The sequence below is a fragment of the Erpetoichthys calabaricus genome, chromosome 10 (genome assembly GCF_900747795.2).
Source record: "Erpetoichthys calabaricus chromosome 10, fErpCal1.3, whole genome shotgun sequence".
NCBI lineage: Eukaryota > Metazoa > Chordata > Cladistia > Polypteriformes > Polypteridae > Erpetoichthys > Erpetoichthys calabaricus.
In genome coordinates, this window is record NC_041403.2 from 48,550,177 (window position 1) to 48,564,824 (window position 14,648).

Sequence of the window (14,648 nt, forward strand, 5' to 3'; positions counted from 1 at the left end):
TGTTTATATAAACATGCAACATTTTTTCCATGTTAAAATGCAGCTATTACACGACCTTTCCTGAACACTTTCTTTCAGTTTTCTTTTGATTTGTTGAGCGCTTATGATTTTCTAAAATATGCCAATACTTCAGCTATATACAAGATTTCACTGGCGATCTGAAGATTGTATTTATGGATACAAATAATAGGAAAACATACATGACAAAGAAGTTCATTTCACTATCTTGTAGAATTCAGTAGGGCGTCATAGAGAGAGAGCGAGTGGGATAGGGTTCGTGCAAGGCGCTATATAAAACGACCGTTTAAAAGTGTGTGTGTGTGGGGTTGGGAATTGCCGCATAACATGGCAGTCTGCGCTCAGCAACTATCATTTGTCACTAGTGAGCCACAGATTTCCAGCACGGGTGATGTGACAGTGCAGAGGCGCACGCCACGCCGACCGCGTCTTGACCAGCAGCGGGAGCGCCGCTGTCATTCACAACGCGGCTTTCTCCACCCCCTCGGTGGGCCCCACTGTGCGCCCTTCGCAGCGGAGCAGTGAGAGTTGAGCACAGCCGGCGAGAGGAATTCGGAGTGAGATGCTGCTCTTGGCGCTTCAGCTCCCCTAAGGAAAGCGAAACGCCACGTTCGGTTCACACAACGGGCATTATGGATAACGGTGACACATTTCTGCACCTCAGTAAGTACGGCGTTGCTGGACCGGTGATCACTTTCTGTCAGCTTTTATGGGTGGGGGTGTACAGTATATGTATATGAGAATGGAGGAGTTGCTGGCTTTTTTTTTTTTTTTTTTCGCTGGGAGCTGCCGCACGTCGCGATCGCTACTAAACTAAATTCTACTGCGGACTTTAGACTGGATATAAATCCAGGGCCTTATTATCTGTTTAGTTAGCACTTGGCTCGCAGTAATGTTTATTGACAACACGGCTGTGCTCAATGTTAAAGTCAGGTGATTGCAATTCCCTCTCTTGCTCACGGGTCAGAGGTTGGCACTCTAATTACTATTATGTAATTTATGGCTCCTCTCGCTCTGTGTGTGTCTCCCTCTCCCGCACGTTGGCCGGCGACTTTCTTGCTAAACTAGCTGTTGCAGTCACTTCGTTCTTTTATCTCAAGTCAGGGTAAAATTTACAAGATCGGTAGATTACTATGGCATTTAAAGTGGACAGTTTAACTACTTTGCCGAACTAAGAGAGAGAGAGAGAGAGAGAAAGAGAGGGAGTCTATTGAAGTGAATGTTCTAAAATAGCCTCCTCACTCAAGCGGGTTAAAAAAAGCGCACACGTGTGTTTTAATGGGTTTCTCTTTACAATACGCGCTGACATGCGGTTTTAATCACGAGCACGCGTTTATTTATTACATCACGGTTGAATGCACAACTTTTTATTTTTTCATTACTTCATAACTATTTTGTGTAATGAGCTAATAAGCACGATAAGTGGCACGTGCGCCACTGAGGTGACAGACCTTGGCGCGGAACTTAAAACCCCGAGCCGAATTTAGGAAGGGGGAATATATCTCGCGCAAAAAAAAAACAAATACAAAAGTAAATAAATCGGGCAGCCCACGGCCTCAAAGAATTCCACGGAAATCCCCTGCCGCATTCCACGTCTTTTCTCATAAACTCGACATCAAATGTATTATAGTTTTGGTTGTATTGATGTCGCTTCTAAAATACTGTTTAATGGCTAAATTGTAGCAGCAGCTGCCGAATTGAACGACAAAGTATCTCCAGACTTTCGAGTGATCAAGAGAGAAACAGGCTACATGTTTCCGTTTCTCTGAGGAAATCTGAAACCGTCGCTATTTAAAACGAAATGCCAGAATAAACAAAGTTTGGTAACGCCGTAAGTACGTCTGGCAACATTTGACTGACATCTGTTTAAAATATCCTATTAAGATAACATTGTTTAAAAGAAAATACCTAGCGTGAAGTGCGCCAGCTAAGGTCGCATTCCCTGTCTTTCAGTATTGTAGAAACACAAATACATTTAGACCCACTAAATCCAGTGTTCCGAATATGTTAGTGTCGCAATTCTACGATATAGTTTCTAAAACTTTCAGAACAATTGATCCTTCGGATTAACAGACGCTTTTGTTTAAAGATTAAAAAGTTTCTTTTTCTTTTCTAACCAGGCATGAATCGCATTAGAAAAAAAAAAAAAAAAAAAGTAATGTCATAGCAGTGAAGGCTTCACTAAGCTGAACTAATTTTAGCCTTTATTAATTTCATGCCACGAAGAATTGTGTAATGTGAATTCTTACAACGATGTAGAAATGCCATTATAGGTACGTATTCATTTAAATATGTAGATACATATGCGTTTGTGTGTGTATCTACGTACAAATACCTGTGTAAATCAATTATTTAGGCCACATGTTTTATCAGGTTAATCCAAAATTTGCTGATTTTATAAACTGGAAACTTTTATTGTGTTTAAATACAAGAATGGGGGTAACTGAATCATGCAATATTGTCGCATTTGTATTTTTTTTGTAAGTACAAGGGAAATCTTGAACAATAGGCTGTTTTGTTTTAATCTTTTGGATTAAATTCATTTTTGGATTACATATCAATTTTTGATTTACTTTATTCATGTTGAGATTTATAGTGGATGTTTTACGAAATACAATTTACTAACTAAATAAAAATGGTTAACATTTACACTTTAGTATAAAGGTCCATTTACTGTAGTGTGTGCAAACAATCCTATCTTCAACAGGTTTGGGTGAAACCTAACCATGGAGTATACCACAATAGGGGTTACAAAAACTGTCTCTACAGTATATAACAAACTATCCATTCATTGTCTGAATAGTTTCTCGACTGTGTTGTGTAATCTGAGACATTTGATATCAAACGTGTCCAATTTTAGCACAATTTATTCTCATATGGAAATTTTTTCAGTGGAGGGGCTTATTCACTGGTCTTACTGGTTTTATAGTCACAGTATAGCCAGTTCAGAGAACATCAGAGAGGGATGTCTGCCTTGTCCATCCATTTCCTGAACCTTGTTTGTGTAAGAAAAGAAAAAAACACACACTTCTTGAAGCCCAAGACTAATGGAGCATCTTTTGTTCACACTTGACTTTAAATGTTTCAGGCCTATTTAGAAAAAAAACAAGTTTTGCTTTATCAGGTTATAGTTAAACTGCATATGCAGGTACACTACATGTTTAATATTGCTCAGATATTTTTTTAATTAAACAGATGAAGTAGTTTTAGTAATTGCTTGTATTTTATTTGATGTATATATTTATATAAATCACAAAATTATGTTAAATAGTAGTCAAAGGTCATGATAGCATGCACCCTTTGAATTGGTTAAAAAAAAACAAAAAAAACAAACAATTCAGCAATCTAAAGGTACCTTTGAATATAAGGAGGGATTTCCTTTAAACGTTTCAATGGTATAGAAATTTGTAATAAAACTAAGTAAGACTTAAGCTAAAATAAAAAAATCTTGAAAAAGAAAGGGCTCACATGTGAAAGGGGTCATATTAATCAGAAATATAAATGATACAGGTTTGAAATAAGTGAAAAATGAAAACTTTTACAGGAGGATGAGTCAACAGTGTAGGCTCTGCAGCATTGTGTACATTCAGATTTCATTGCTTTATTTAGTAAGAAATTCATATTTTAGTTACCCTTTCATATATTGTTATTCTAAGGTTATGTTATTGCATTGTTTTGTCATTAAATTCCATTTTTGAATTGTGTGAATATATAATAAAGAATGAAATCTTTTTTATTTCATTTACTTGCATGTGTGTGAAAAACTAATGTAAATGGGTTACGTGAAGGCATCACCGTAGCTACAGTTTTTCTTTGTTCTCAGTTCACTTCTTCATTGTTATGGTTAAATATGGAAAATATAATTTTTTTTGTTTTTACAAAAGATTGTGTTTAACAAAAATTGTGGTGTTTTGCTTGGTAAGTAAAATGGAAAATGGATTAGGATTAACCAGAAATCATCACCCAATTATCCTAGACCAAAAGATTTGCAGAATCTCTTAATGAATCTGCTGAAAAACATATTTTATCATGCTATTCTATCATGCTGTAATGTTAGCTGTTTAACATCATGAAGCATTTGTTACATTTGAAAGATACAGTTTTTATTTCTACTCCCTTTACAATATTATTAAATAACTCAGATCACAGTGTGGTAATTAACTGCTATTCTTGTCTTCCTTTATGCCATGCTGCAAATAGGAGTGAGTTGATGCATGCTTATCAATGAACTGCCTTGTTATTTCAAGTTTAATAGGCTGTGCATAATGAGGTGGGAGCACAGGGCTTTACAATTCCACTAGCCTACCCTTCACCAATATGCACTTATTTATTGGGAGGTCCCTGTATAGGTAGGTGTGTGTGTGTTTTTATAACATTTGTTTATATATTTATATAATTCTGTAAAAAATGCTTTTTATATTCTAAACCATGTTTTGTGTCCTTCCATGTTACAAATGGACATAAACAAATCTTTATTGAATATGCAGATAATGTTTTGTGTGGTAACATTCAGCAGTCCCAGGTTTTCACTGGACCATGCCCAATAAAGAAATCAGTTTTTGCACTGTTTTAGTTTTATTTGGAAGGGATTGGATTTTTTTTCTCAAAATTAAATATATATGTCAAAAATAAATTGAATATACCTGAAAGATGTATGCCAGTCAGTTATGTCTTCATCCTTTTCTAAAATTATATACAGGCATTGTCAAGGGAGAAAACATATAAAATTGTTACCATGAATGTCAAAAATAACAATTTTTGAAAACCCTACTCAAACATCATTATTATAAACAAAGAAGTAAAACACAGTATTAATATAAGTAAAGGTATGTCTTATTATAAACGTGTATAGTAAGAAGGAATATGTTATGCTATCCAGCTTTCATGACAAAAGGCAGTTTATGTAGATTGACACTGATTTTCCATAAGAACTATAGTTACTGGAATTACTGTAGGTATTGCTAAGTACACTAAGAAGGCATCATTCCTACTGTTGTATCCAGGAAATATTCAAGAGACAGAAAGTGTGCATTTATTAGCTCAGCATTTGGTCTGTCAATTTCACCCCTCATTTCTTGCATTTTTTTTATTTTACAGAATTTTTTTTATCCATTTAGTTAGAAATGGACAAGTTGAAGTAAGGAAAACATCTGTTAAATATATTGGAATAAACTAAAATCGTCATTTAAATTTTTTTTCTGTGTCACACAGCAATATTCAATTCTTTAGGTCTTAGTGATGGGTAGTTTTACTAGTTCCATGCTAGACTAGTGCATTCAGTCTTCTAAATACAACAAGCTATAAAACGCCAGCTGTTCTGAGATGATAGTTTTACTTAAAAAGTTAGCCATCTAAAAAATAATCTGATTTTCAACAATAAACGGCTCTGCACAGCCTGATCCGAAGATAATCTCTCTAATCCAGCAATAGACACAGGCTGTTTTCCGTCCCATTCCTGCTTAGCCATTTCTTGTGCCATGTTTACTTATGTCGCTGTGCTCATTGTGTTGCTCTGTTAGCCGATACTACAATGTGGCACCCTGTCTGCTCATCACCTAGGGAGAAACTTGACAGAGCTGCTAACTTTATAACCTGTAAGTACATTCTTATGGTTCAGTACTAATGGGCAAGCAAAATACCCAAGGCACCATTTTTTATTGTAATTTCATTTGAAGTTCTGTGAAGAATAGAAAAACCAACAACATTTGCAAACAGTGGTCTTGTTAGGCAGCAGAATATTTGAGTTCTATTTAAATTTAGTGATCAAAATGTTATTTGTGAGTGTGATCTCCATATGATTTGCCTTTTTTCAACTGGTTGCACAAAATATTTTCAGTTTGGTTTGCTTTTATTTAAGATAATTGTGTTGGAGAAAAGACTTGGTACACATGTAGTTTATTTTTACTTTCAATGGAATTCCAGCTGCTGAAATTTTGAGTGGGAATTTTGTTTCTGTATAAGTTATAATTATTTATAGGGTCAATATTATCACATGTACAGAGTACAGTGAAATTCTTACTTGTATATTAACTTTTTCAAAATGCAATCAGAAGGATAAGTTAATTTTGGAACAGACACAGGATAGGGATAAATGTTTTTAATTTTTGTTATCAAGTTTGTTTGAAGGTATCAGAACTAAACTGTTGTATAGGTATAGTGTAATATTAATAATAATAACTTTTATATGGAACCTTACCATACATTTACATGCAACTCAAAGTGCTTTCGACAGATTAATCAACAAAAACATACACATTTACTTGGAATATTAATCGTGAAGTGACTGGAAAAATGCAGTTCTTTTAACTAAAGCAAGGGTGCACTTTTAAGAAACTGTACTCCTGCTCCTAAAGACTACTAATTTTTGTACTAGCTAGAATTGACAATCTCTAAATTACATTTTTGACTTGCTGTATAGTGTGCATTTCATAATGAAGCAATACAAAGCAGTCTACAAAGGTTGCAGTAAAATGGATTTCTTATAGCTGAAGTGCAGGCCAGTTGAATATTTGGTCATTCTGTGAGAGAGATGTGAGACGTGCACCCATGAATGATTTAGCTGCCTTCTAGACAACACAGATGTTTGTTAAACTACATGGCTGCTCTAAAGAATGAAAATATGAAGTAGCTGAAGATGGGTCGTCATTGATTTCTAAGTGATGCTGACAGTTTTGTTTGAGGAGAGTATTTCATTTATTTGTTTAAGCCCTCTATCTCTGTTTATTCCTTGTTTAAAACAAACAAATGCCAGAATTGTGGCTCTATACTCTATCTAGTTCTCAGAGACTCCACAAGCCATTATCATTTATTAATGTAATTTCACTTATTTTCATATTTGTCAGTTTATTTTTCATGCAGCAAAATCCTAATTTTTGTTAGCCTCAAGATTTATTAATGTCTTCTCACATTTGAGTTTGTTTAGAGTGATGTATTTTGCCTTTTGTACTTCATACTTTTATGATACCTTTTCCAATGAGCTCATTGTAGTTTATTTTTTGTGTAAGTTTTTACTTCTTCCTTCAAACAATGACAAGCAAAATTGAATGGGGTTGCTCTCCTTCCTGTTGAAATATCAGCTTAGCTTGTCCTTCTCTGTGTGCAATTTCCTGTTGTTAGTGTTGTGCGATGTTGAAAACCTCTTTTAGTGATATTGCTTGTTAATATTAAGCTTTGAGTGGCTGAACTTCAGAAAATGGGGACAATCCTTTGTCACCTAGAGTTGTTTCTGTAAAATAAAAAGGTGCACAGAAAAAAAAAAATAATGTCATATAGACAGAGTTACATCTGGTTAGTGATTCTGCCACACAGCTCCAGGGATGTGTGTTCAATTTTCAGTCCAGTCATTGTCCTTATGAAGCTTACAAATCTTCCCCCTGTTCACAATATGTTTCTGTTTGTGACCCAGCTTACTTAGATGTCCGAAAAGACATGCATACAAGGTTAATTGTGGACTATAAATTGATCTGGTGGAAGTGAATATATCTGACAGTTGACTATCAGCCTGTCTGGGGTTGGTCACTGCCTTGTGCTTGTTGTTACTTGGAGAGGCTCCTGCCTCTTGTGACCCTACAATGGAGAAAGTGGATTCAGAAAGTTAGTGAATGGGGGGAAAATATATTCTGGATTCTTCTCTCCTCTCCTGGCTTGATTATAATGTGGATTCTATGCCCAATTGTAACCTGTTATTTCAACAAGGCAAGGTGGAATTTAATCTTCTACTGGATGGTTGATTTAAATATAATGTTTGAAAGTCACAACCTGGACCCATATTGTACCAAGAAAAAAAAACAGAACTGCATCCTCAGCATAAGCCATAATCTTGTTGGGTACACAAAGCAGACTGGTGTGAAACTGCTGGTGCTCTAATTGGGTCTTGCTCAATGTCCACTACATGTTCCTGCTACAAACTACATGTACATATAAAATAATGCAGAAGCAAGTATCTGCATTTTCTTTGTCTTACAACACTATTTCTGCATGCATATGTGCCTCTGCAATCATATTTAGGCCTTGTTGTTACTCCAATTGCCGTCCTTCAGTGTAAAATTTTAAAATTATCTGGCACTGATAATCTGTGTGATTCAGTTAATTGTTTCATTATGATGGAAAGATGTTGTAGTTGTGTTTTATATTATGGAATGATAACCCTTTGCTGTAAAGGTATTTTTGAACAATATATTTATTACATTGTCCTGTGAGGCAAAATAAGGTGTAAACATTCTACAGTGATTAACAGTATATGGTTAAAAATAACTTAAATGAAAATATTAATTCTCTTTATTCAGGAGTGCAAGTTCACATGCATAGACCATGAATGCTGGTGTATCTCAATTGTTGTCTACAGCTGTCATTGTAGTTCAGCATTCTTTAAAATCAGGGCTTGACTTTACCATAATGGCGTTTCCAAAATTCTGTTGTTTTTTATCTTCTCTTTTTTAGTTATCATTTTTGTAGTCTCTGTTACTGTCAGCAGTTACTAAAGAAAAAAAATAACAATAGAATTGAATATAAAAAATAATTCTGCCAGTGTTTTAAATCAAACCAAAAATATTTAGTGTAATTATTGGCATACTTTGGATGCAGAGTTTTGTATTGTGATTGTGCCTTTGTATTTATTTTTATCAGAAGCCCCACCTGGAATATTAGTCACTGAGGCAAATTGTTCCCTATAAATAATTTTTTTTTTGCTAGACAAAATAGATAAATATGACTGACCAGAAAAAGAACCATTGCTGTCATTGCTCTGGTAATTTAGTTGCTGTACTGCTGTTTGTGTTTTAGATGTATAAAAATACAATATGTCTCCTGTTTTGTTTTTAGACTCTTATTACCTCATGATGCTTAAAAATGATGGTGGAACCTCAGCATATTAGCTGTATGCATGCAATTTCCATGAAAGGTGCTATTTAAAATAACAGTAAAGGCCGTCTCCTCATTTACTTGACTTGGGCAGCTGGAGCCTTTGTTAGGCGGAGTCCCTGCTACTGTGTGTGCGGTGATAAATAGACTCTAGCCCTAACCCTTGAAGGAAGGGAGGTTACAAAAAGAGAATGCATCTCTTCCACCTCTTCAGAATAAACTGAGACAGATTCTGCCTATTTGAGTCTGCATTTGGGGATGTGCATGCTGCATTCGACTGATTTTTGCACCATTCACCCTATTATACTCTTACTTTTTTAAATTCTTTAATTGTACTGAGCAAACGGTTTGCACCTGCAGACATTTATACATTTTATTTTTGATTTATTATGTGCTTGAAATTAAATTTTCACTTTTGTGTACACTCGGCACTGATACCTTTTGAAGTAACATGTTGCAGTCCAGAATTTAAGACAAAAATAAAACTTTAAAAATGTTAGTTTACATTTACAATTTTTACAGCATGTAGGGTGGGACAGAAACAAAATGGAAACTATTGCTTCTTATGTCCATCCATCCATCCATTTTCCAACCCGCTGAATCCGAACACAGGGTCACGGGGGTCTGCTGGAGCCAATCCCAGCCAACACAGGGCACACGGCAGGGAACCAATCCCGGGCAGGGTGCCAACCTACCGCAGTGCTTCTTATGTTTTGTATTTAAAAGCACGTTAAATTTTTGGAGTGTATTGCTTTCACACAACAGAGATCCATGTTTGATTCCTTGACTAATCACTGTCTATGTGGAGTACGTATGATTTTATTTTTCCTTGAAGTACCCTGGTTTTGTTTCAGTTCCCAAAAATGTGCTTTGTTGAATGTTTGACACTAAATTTGCCTAGTACAATTGAGTGTGATTGTGTTATGGAGTGACACACTCCATTTTTGGTTCCCACCTTGTACCCAATGCTACGAGGATAGGAATCATATCAGAAAATGGTTGACTTTTAAAGACTTTGCTGAAGTTATTGACAGGCTCCTACAAATAAACATGAAGACCCTGAAGCCCTAGTCTTCACCAAGTGTAAGTGATCATAGAGGACTACTGATAGTGCAGAGAGATTAGAGTTACGAGTGGCATAATTTAAGGGGTGGTTGGAGAATGAGTGACTGGAAAGTGTTCACCATACTAAGCAATTCATTCAGGCAAATCGCTAGCTTCTGGAATATGCGGGCCTATCAGTTTTGTTTGCATATTTGCCTTTTTTCCAATTAAAGACTTATTTTTTGCAGGTAGAAATCAGGAAGAAATTAATCTCATAATTTCAGTAAGGGAAAATTAAATACAGTATGACATGTATTCTTTTGGAAGATAAGCAAACTCTGGGCTTGAATTACAGGTTGGGACTTGTGATAACTGTGCATTTTATTTAAGTGTACTATGTTTTCTATCTTAATAAAACATCAACACTTATCAGGTAAAATTAATCTTAGTGTTTATTTCTGCCTCCAATATTACATTTCAATTTTGATAGTACTGATTAACCATTATTTTTAATAACCAAAAAGAAAATCTTAATTAAATATGCAGACATCCCTCCTAAGTGCCTTATTTCAGCAGATGGTAGCTTTCAGCATCCTGCAGCATGGTTAATGTATTCGTTAAAGTATTCTGAACAATTAATTTGTTTGGTTCCTTATAGTATAAGGCTTATGAAATCAGACAAGAACTAAACATTTTCCATTTTTATGTTTAACTACTGTTAGCTGTATATCACTGGGTGGCTTAAGGACCATAACAGAAGTCATATTAGAGTATTAGAAAAGTTGGGATGAGAACAGGCCATTCAGCCTAATAAGCTCAATTATCCTATTCACTTAAATTATTCAAAATAACATCAAGTTGAGATATGACGATTCCTAAAACCCTACTCTTCATCACACTGCTTGGTAATTTATTCCACATGTCTATGGTTCTTTATGTGAAGAAAAATTTTCTAGCATTTTTGGGAAATCTGCCCCTAACAAGTTTCCAACTACATCTCCATGTTCTTATTGCAGAATTTATTTTAAACTGACAACTGGGATCTAATACACTATTTCCTTTATTTTAAACACTTTAACCATGTCCCCTCTTAATCTTGGTTTGCTTAAACTAAAAAGGTTCAACTCCTTCAATCTATTCTTCATAGCTCATACCTCTTAGTTCCGGAATCAGCCTAGTTGCTCTTCTCTGAAGTTTTTCTAGTGCTGCTACATAGTTTTTGTAATATGGAGACCAATACTTGGTTTATATTCAACACCTTGTAATATACTGTATAACCTAATACCCTGCTCGCTTCTGTACCCTGTGTTGATGTAGAAGTGACAGGTCTGCTATGACTCCTAGATCCTTCTCATAAGAGGTACCCTAAGTTTCAGACCTCCCATTGTGAATTGAAATCTAACATTTCAACTTGCTATGTGTAATACTTTTGCTTGCATTAAATTTCAGCTGTGACAGAGCTGCCCAAGCCTATATGCTATCCAAATCCCTATGTAACAATTCAGCTGATTATACATTATCTGCCCCTTCATCTAGTGTGGTAACAAACTTGCATGTTTCATCTGCACTGCTGAATTATCATAAGAACAGTCAGTATATATATGTACACATTATTAGTAGTACAGTATATTTATATTTTAAAGAATTATGTACCGTGCAACAGGCAAGATTAAAATGTGCTATAAAAATACAAAAGATACAATGATTTAAATTACAGTATCAAAATACAGCTTGAGTTGTATGTGGAAAAAAATATCAAAAATGTGGTCTTTTTATACCTTTCTGCGTAATTTTTGAGTGAAAAAATATAAACCTAAAACAGAATATTTATTGGTGTAGTTGTAAAATATAAAAGTAACTTGACCTTAATTGTATTTACTTTTTTAACATCTATCTTAGATTTTAGCCTATATGTAACACCAAAGAGATGGGGTTTATGTGTTCTCACTGTAATGGTTGTCTAATTGACTGGAAACATTCAGTTCCTCCCTTGACTCCAGACAAGTTTGTTAGGTTAATTGGCCTTTCTGAATTTGCCTGATGTGAAGGAGTGTAGGTGTGGGCCTTGGTGTGCCCTGTAACATCTGGAGCCCATTTTAAGGTTGGTTTCTGCCTTATACTTAATTTTTTTTTCACACAAAACATTTTATTAAATTTCTCCCCCACCTCCAACCTCAACCTTTACTACAGTAAAAGTGCTTTTTAATTCTTATCATGCATTAAAGTCTCTTCCAGCTATTATTTGTTCTTGCTGTGTCTAGTCCTGTGCTTTTGGGATAGTCTACTCCTCTCAACACCGTAACAGAAAAAGTGAATTTAGGAGATTGCGTTTGCAATTGTTCATCAAATTGTTTACTGGTAATTCGGCCGGTTTAGGAGAACTTTTTTGCCCAGTGCCCCATAATGCTTTGCAAGGCCAGCACAACATCCCCCAGAACTGTAACATCAGGCATTGGATATGACCACCCCCTCTATATAATGCTGATCATGTGCATCACAGACTTTGTGGGGCTTAGTTAGTGGTACAACAGATCAGTAAATAATGCAGGTTCTTAAAATGTTATTTTTATTAAACATATACAGAATAAATAACGAGTTATCTTTGCTTTTTCGCCAAATATGCAGTTATGATCTTCAAGTTCCATGTCACTATAAGAGAAGGAGGCACGTGCCCAATGAATGTATAATTAGCCACGTGGAGACAAAAAACAAACCTTAAAGGAGCTTGACAGTAACACTCACCCATGGAGAAGAGACTCTTTGAAATAATAATAACAACAAAAGATTTATTACAATTTGCAAGATGTTTATATCTTTTTGGTCATCTGGAATGGACTGGTATGAGTGTTTGTTAATGTGTGTGTTAATATGCCCTCTGCTGGTCTGGCTTTCTTTCACAGTTGGATTTCCGCCATACACCCAGTGCTGTTGGGTTTGACTACTCCTCTCAACCCTGAAAACAGAACAGTTTTAATTGCTCTCAGTCAAGGAAAGTACAGTATACACAAACTAAAAAGGTTCACCTCCTTCAATTTCTTCTTCATAGTTCATCCCTCTTAGTTTCGGAGTCAGCCTAGTCGTTCTTCTGTGAACTTTCTCTAGTGCTGCTACATAGTTTTTCTAATACGATAACGAAGAGTCTGCTATGCCTCCTTGAATTTTCTTATAAGAGGTACTCGAGGTTTCAGACCTCCTATTGTGAATTTAGGCCAAACATTTCTACTTGCTATGTGTAGTACTTTGCTTTTGCTTGCATTAAATGTCATTTGCAATAAATCTTCCCAAGCCTATAACAATTTAACTGATTCTACATTATTTGTCCTTTCATCTAGTTTGGTATCAACTGCAAACATTTATGTTTCATCTGCACTGCTGCTGAATTATTATACAAAAAGTCAGTATACTGTATGTGCACATTATTACATATGTATGTATGTATGTGTATATATAATATATATATACAGTGGACCCTCGGTTCACGAACGTCTTGGTACACGTTCAAATCGGTTTATGACCAAAAAGTTCACCAAACTTTTGCCTCGGTTCACGACCACACACTCGGTATACGAACAAGCCAGGTTCCTTTTCGGTTTGTACATGTTCAGTCTCTCCCTGTGCATTTCCTGTGCAACGAGCAAGAGAGAGAGTGAGAGCGCACGACACACACACAGGCAGCGCACGAAAGAGAGAGCCACACACACACACACACACACACACACAGGGAGAGAGAGAGAGCCGCGCACACACACAGGCAGCGCCAGAGAGAGAGAGCCACGCACACACACACACACAGGGAGAGAGAGAGCCGCGCACACACACAGGCAGCGCCAGAGAGAGGCAGACTCACACACACACAGGCAGCGCGAGAGAGACAGACGCGCACACACACAGTAGCACGCTAGAGAGACACACACACACACACACAAACAGGTGCTCCAGGCTCGCAAGAGAGGGAGGGACGCATAAGGTAGAGAAGGCTTGTTTTTGTTTTCAGTTCTGTTTACAGTGATCGGTTCGTAGCCTGCATTGTTGCAATGTTACTTTTCTTGGTGGTTTATTAAATTATGGATTTTTCAAATGTTCATTTTTTTCCCCTCTGCTTAAAACTCGTTAAAAAAAAAAGTGTTTTTAGCGAGTGGTTCCTAGAACTATTGCAGTGTTAGTTTTTTCTGTTGTTCAAGGTTTTCTCAGTGTTATTCAATGTTTTTACATTTAGTTTACTATTACGCTGTGCATTCTATGGTATGATTAACTATGTTTGTGCTTAAAAATAAAAAAAAATATATATTTACACACAGGTCGTACGGTCTGGAACGGATTAATTGTATTTACATACAATCCTAAGGGGGAAATTGCTTCGGTTTACGACCAGAGTTTTGGAACCTCGGTTTGCGAGCATAATTCGTTCCGGAAACGTGCTCGTAGTCCAAAGCACTCGTATATCAAAGTGAATTTCCCCATAAGAAATAATGGAAACTCAGATGATTTGTTCCACAACCCAAAACTATTCATATAAAAATGATTAATACAAAGTATAAAGTAAAAATACATAAAACAAATTAACCTGCACTTTACCTTTGAAAAGAATCATGGCTGGTGTGAGTGAGTTTCTAAACTCTTGTGGGATTGCACCCAACGGGATGACACGCGGAAGAGCATCCCAAAACAATCGAAGTCTCCCAGCACTGTAGCAGTTAGCCGTAAAACTGAATCCAAAAAGATCGCGG

At 36.0% G+C, this 14,648-nt stretch overlaps 1 protein-coding gene across 6 annotated transcripts in view; it reads left to right on the top strand.

Annotated features, from left to right (window-relative positions):
- The first annotated feature begins 409 nt into the window (after positions 1-409).
- rxrgb (retinoid X receptor, gamma b) overlaps positions 410-14,648 on the top strand; it is an 86,100-nt gene continuing 71,861 nt past the window's right edge. The window contains exon 1 of one of the 6 annotated variants that reach the window (XM_028811154.2): positions 410-681. In XM_028811154.2, coding sequence (XP_028666987.1) covers positions 651-681 — 31 coding nt within the window. In that variant the 5' untranslated portion in view covers positions 410-650. Of the gene's footprint in view, positions 682-2,180; positions 2,292-5,476; positions 5,613-14,648 lie in introns of those variants that run through there. The other 5 variants (XM_028811155.2, XM_028811156.2, XM_051933019.1 and 2 more) reach the window with 5 other exon arrangements.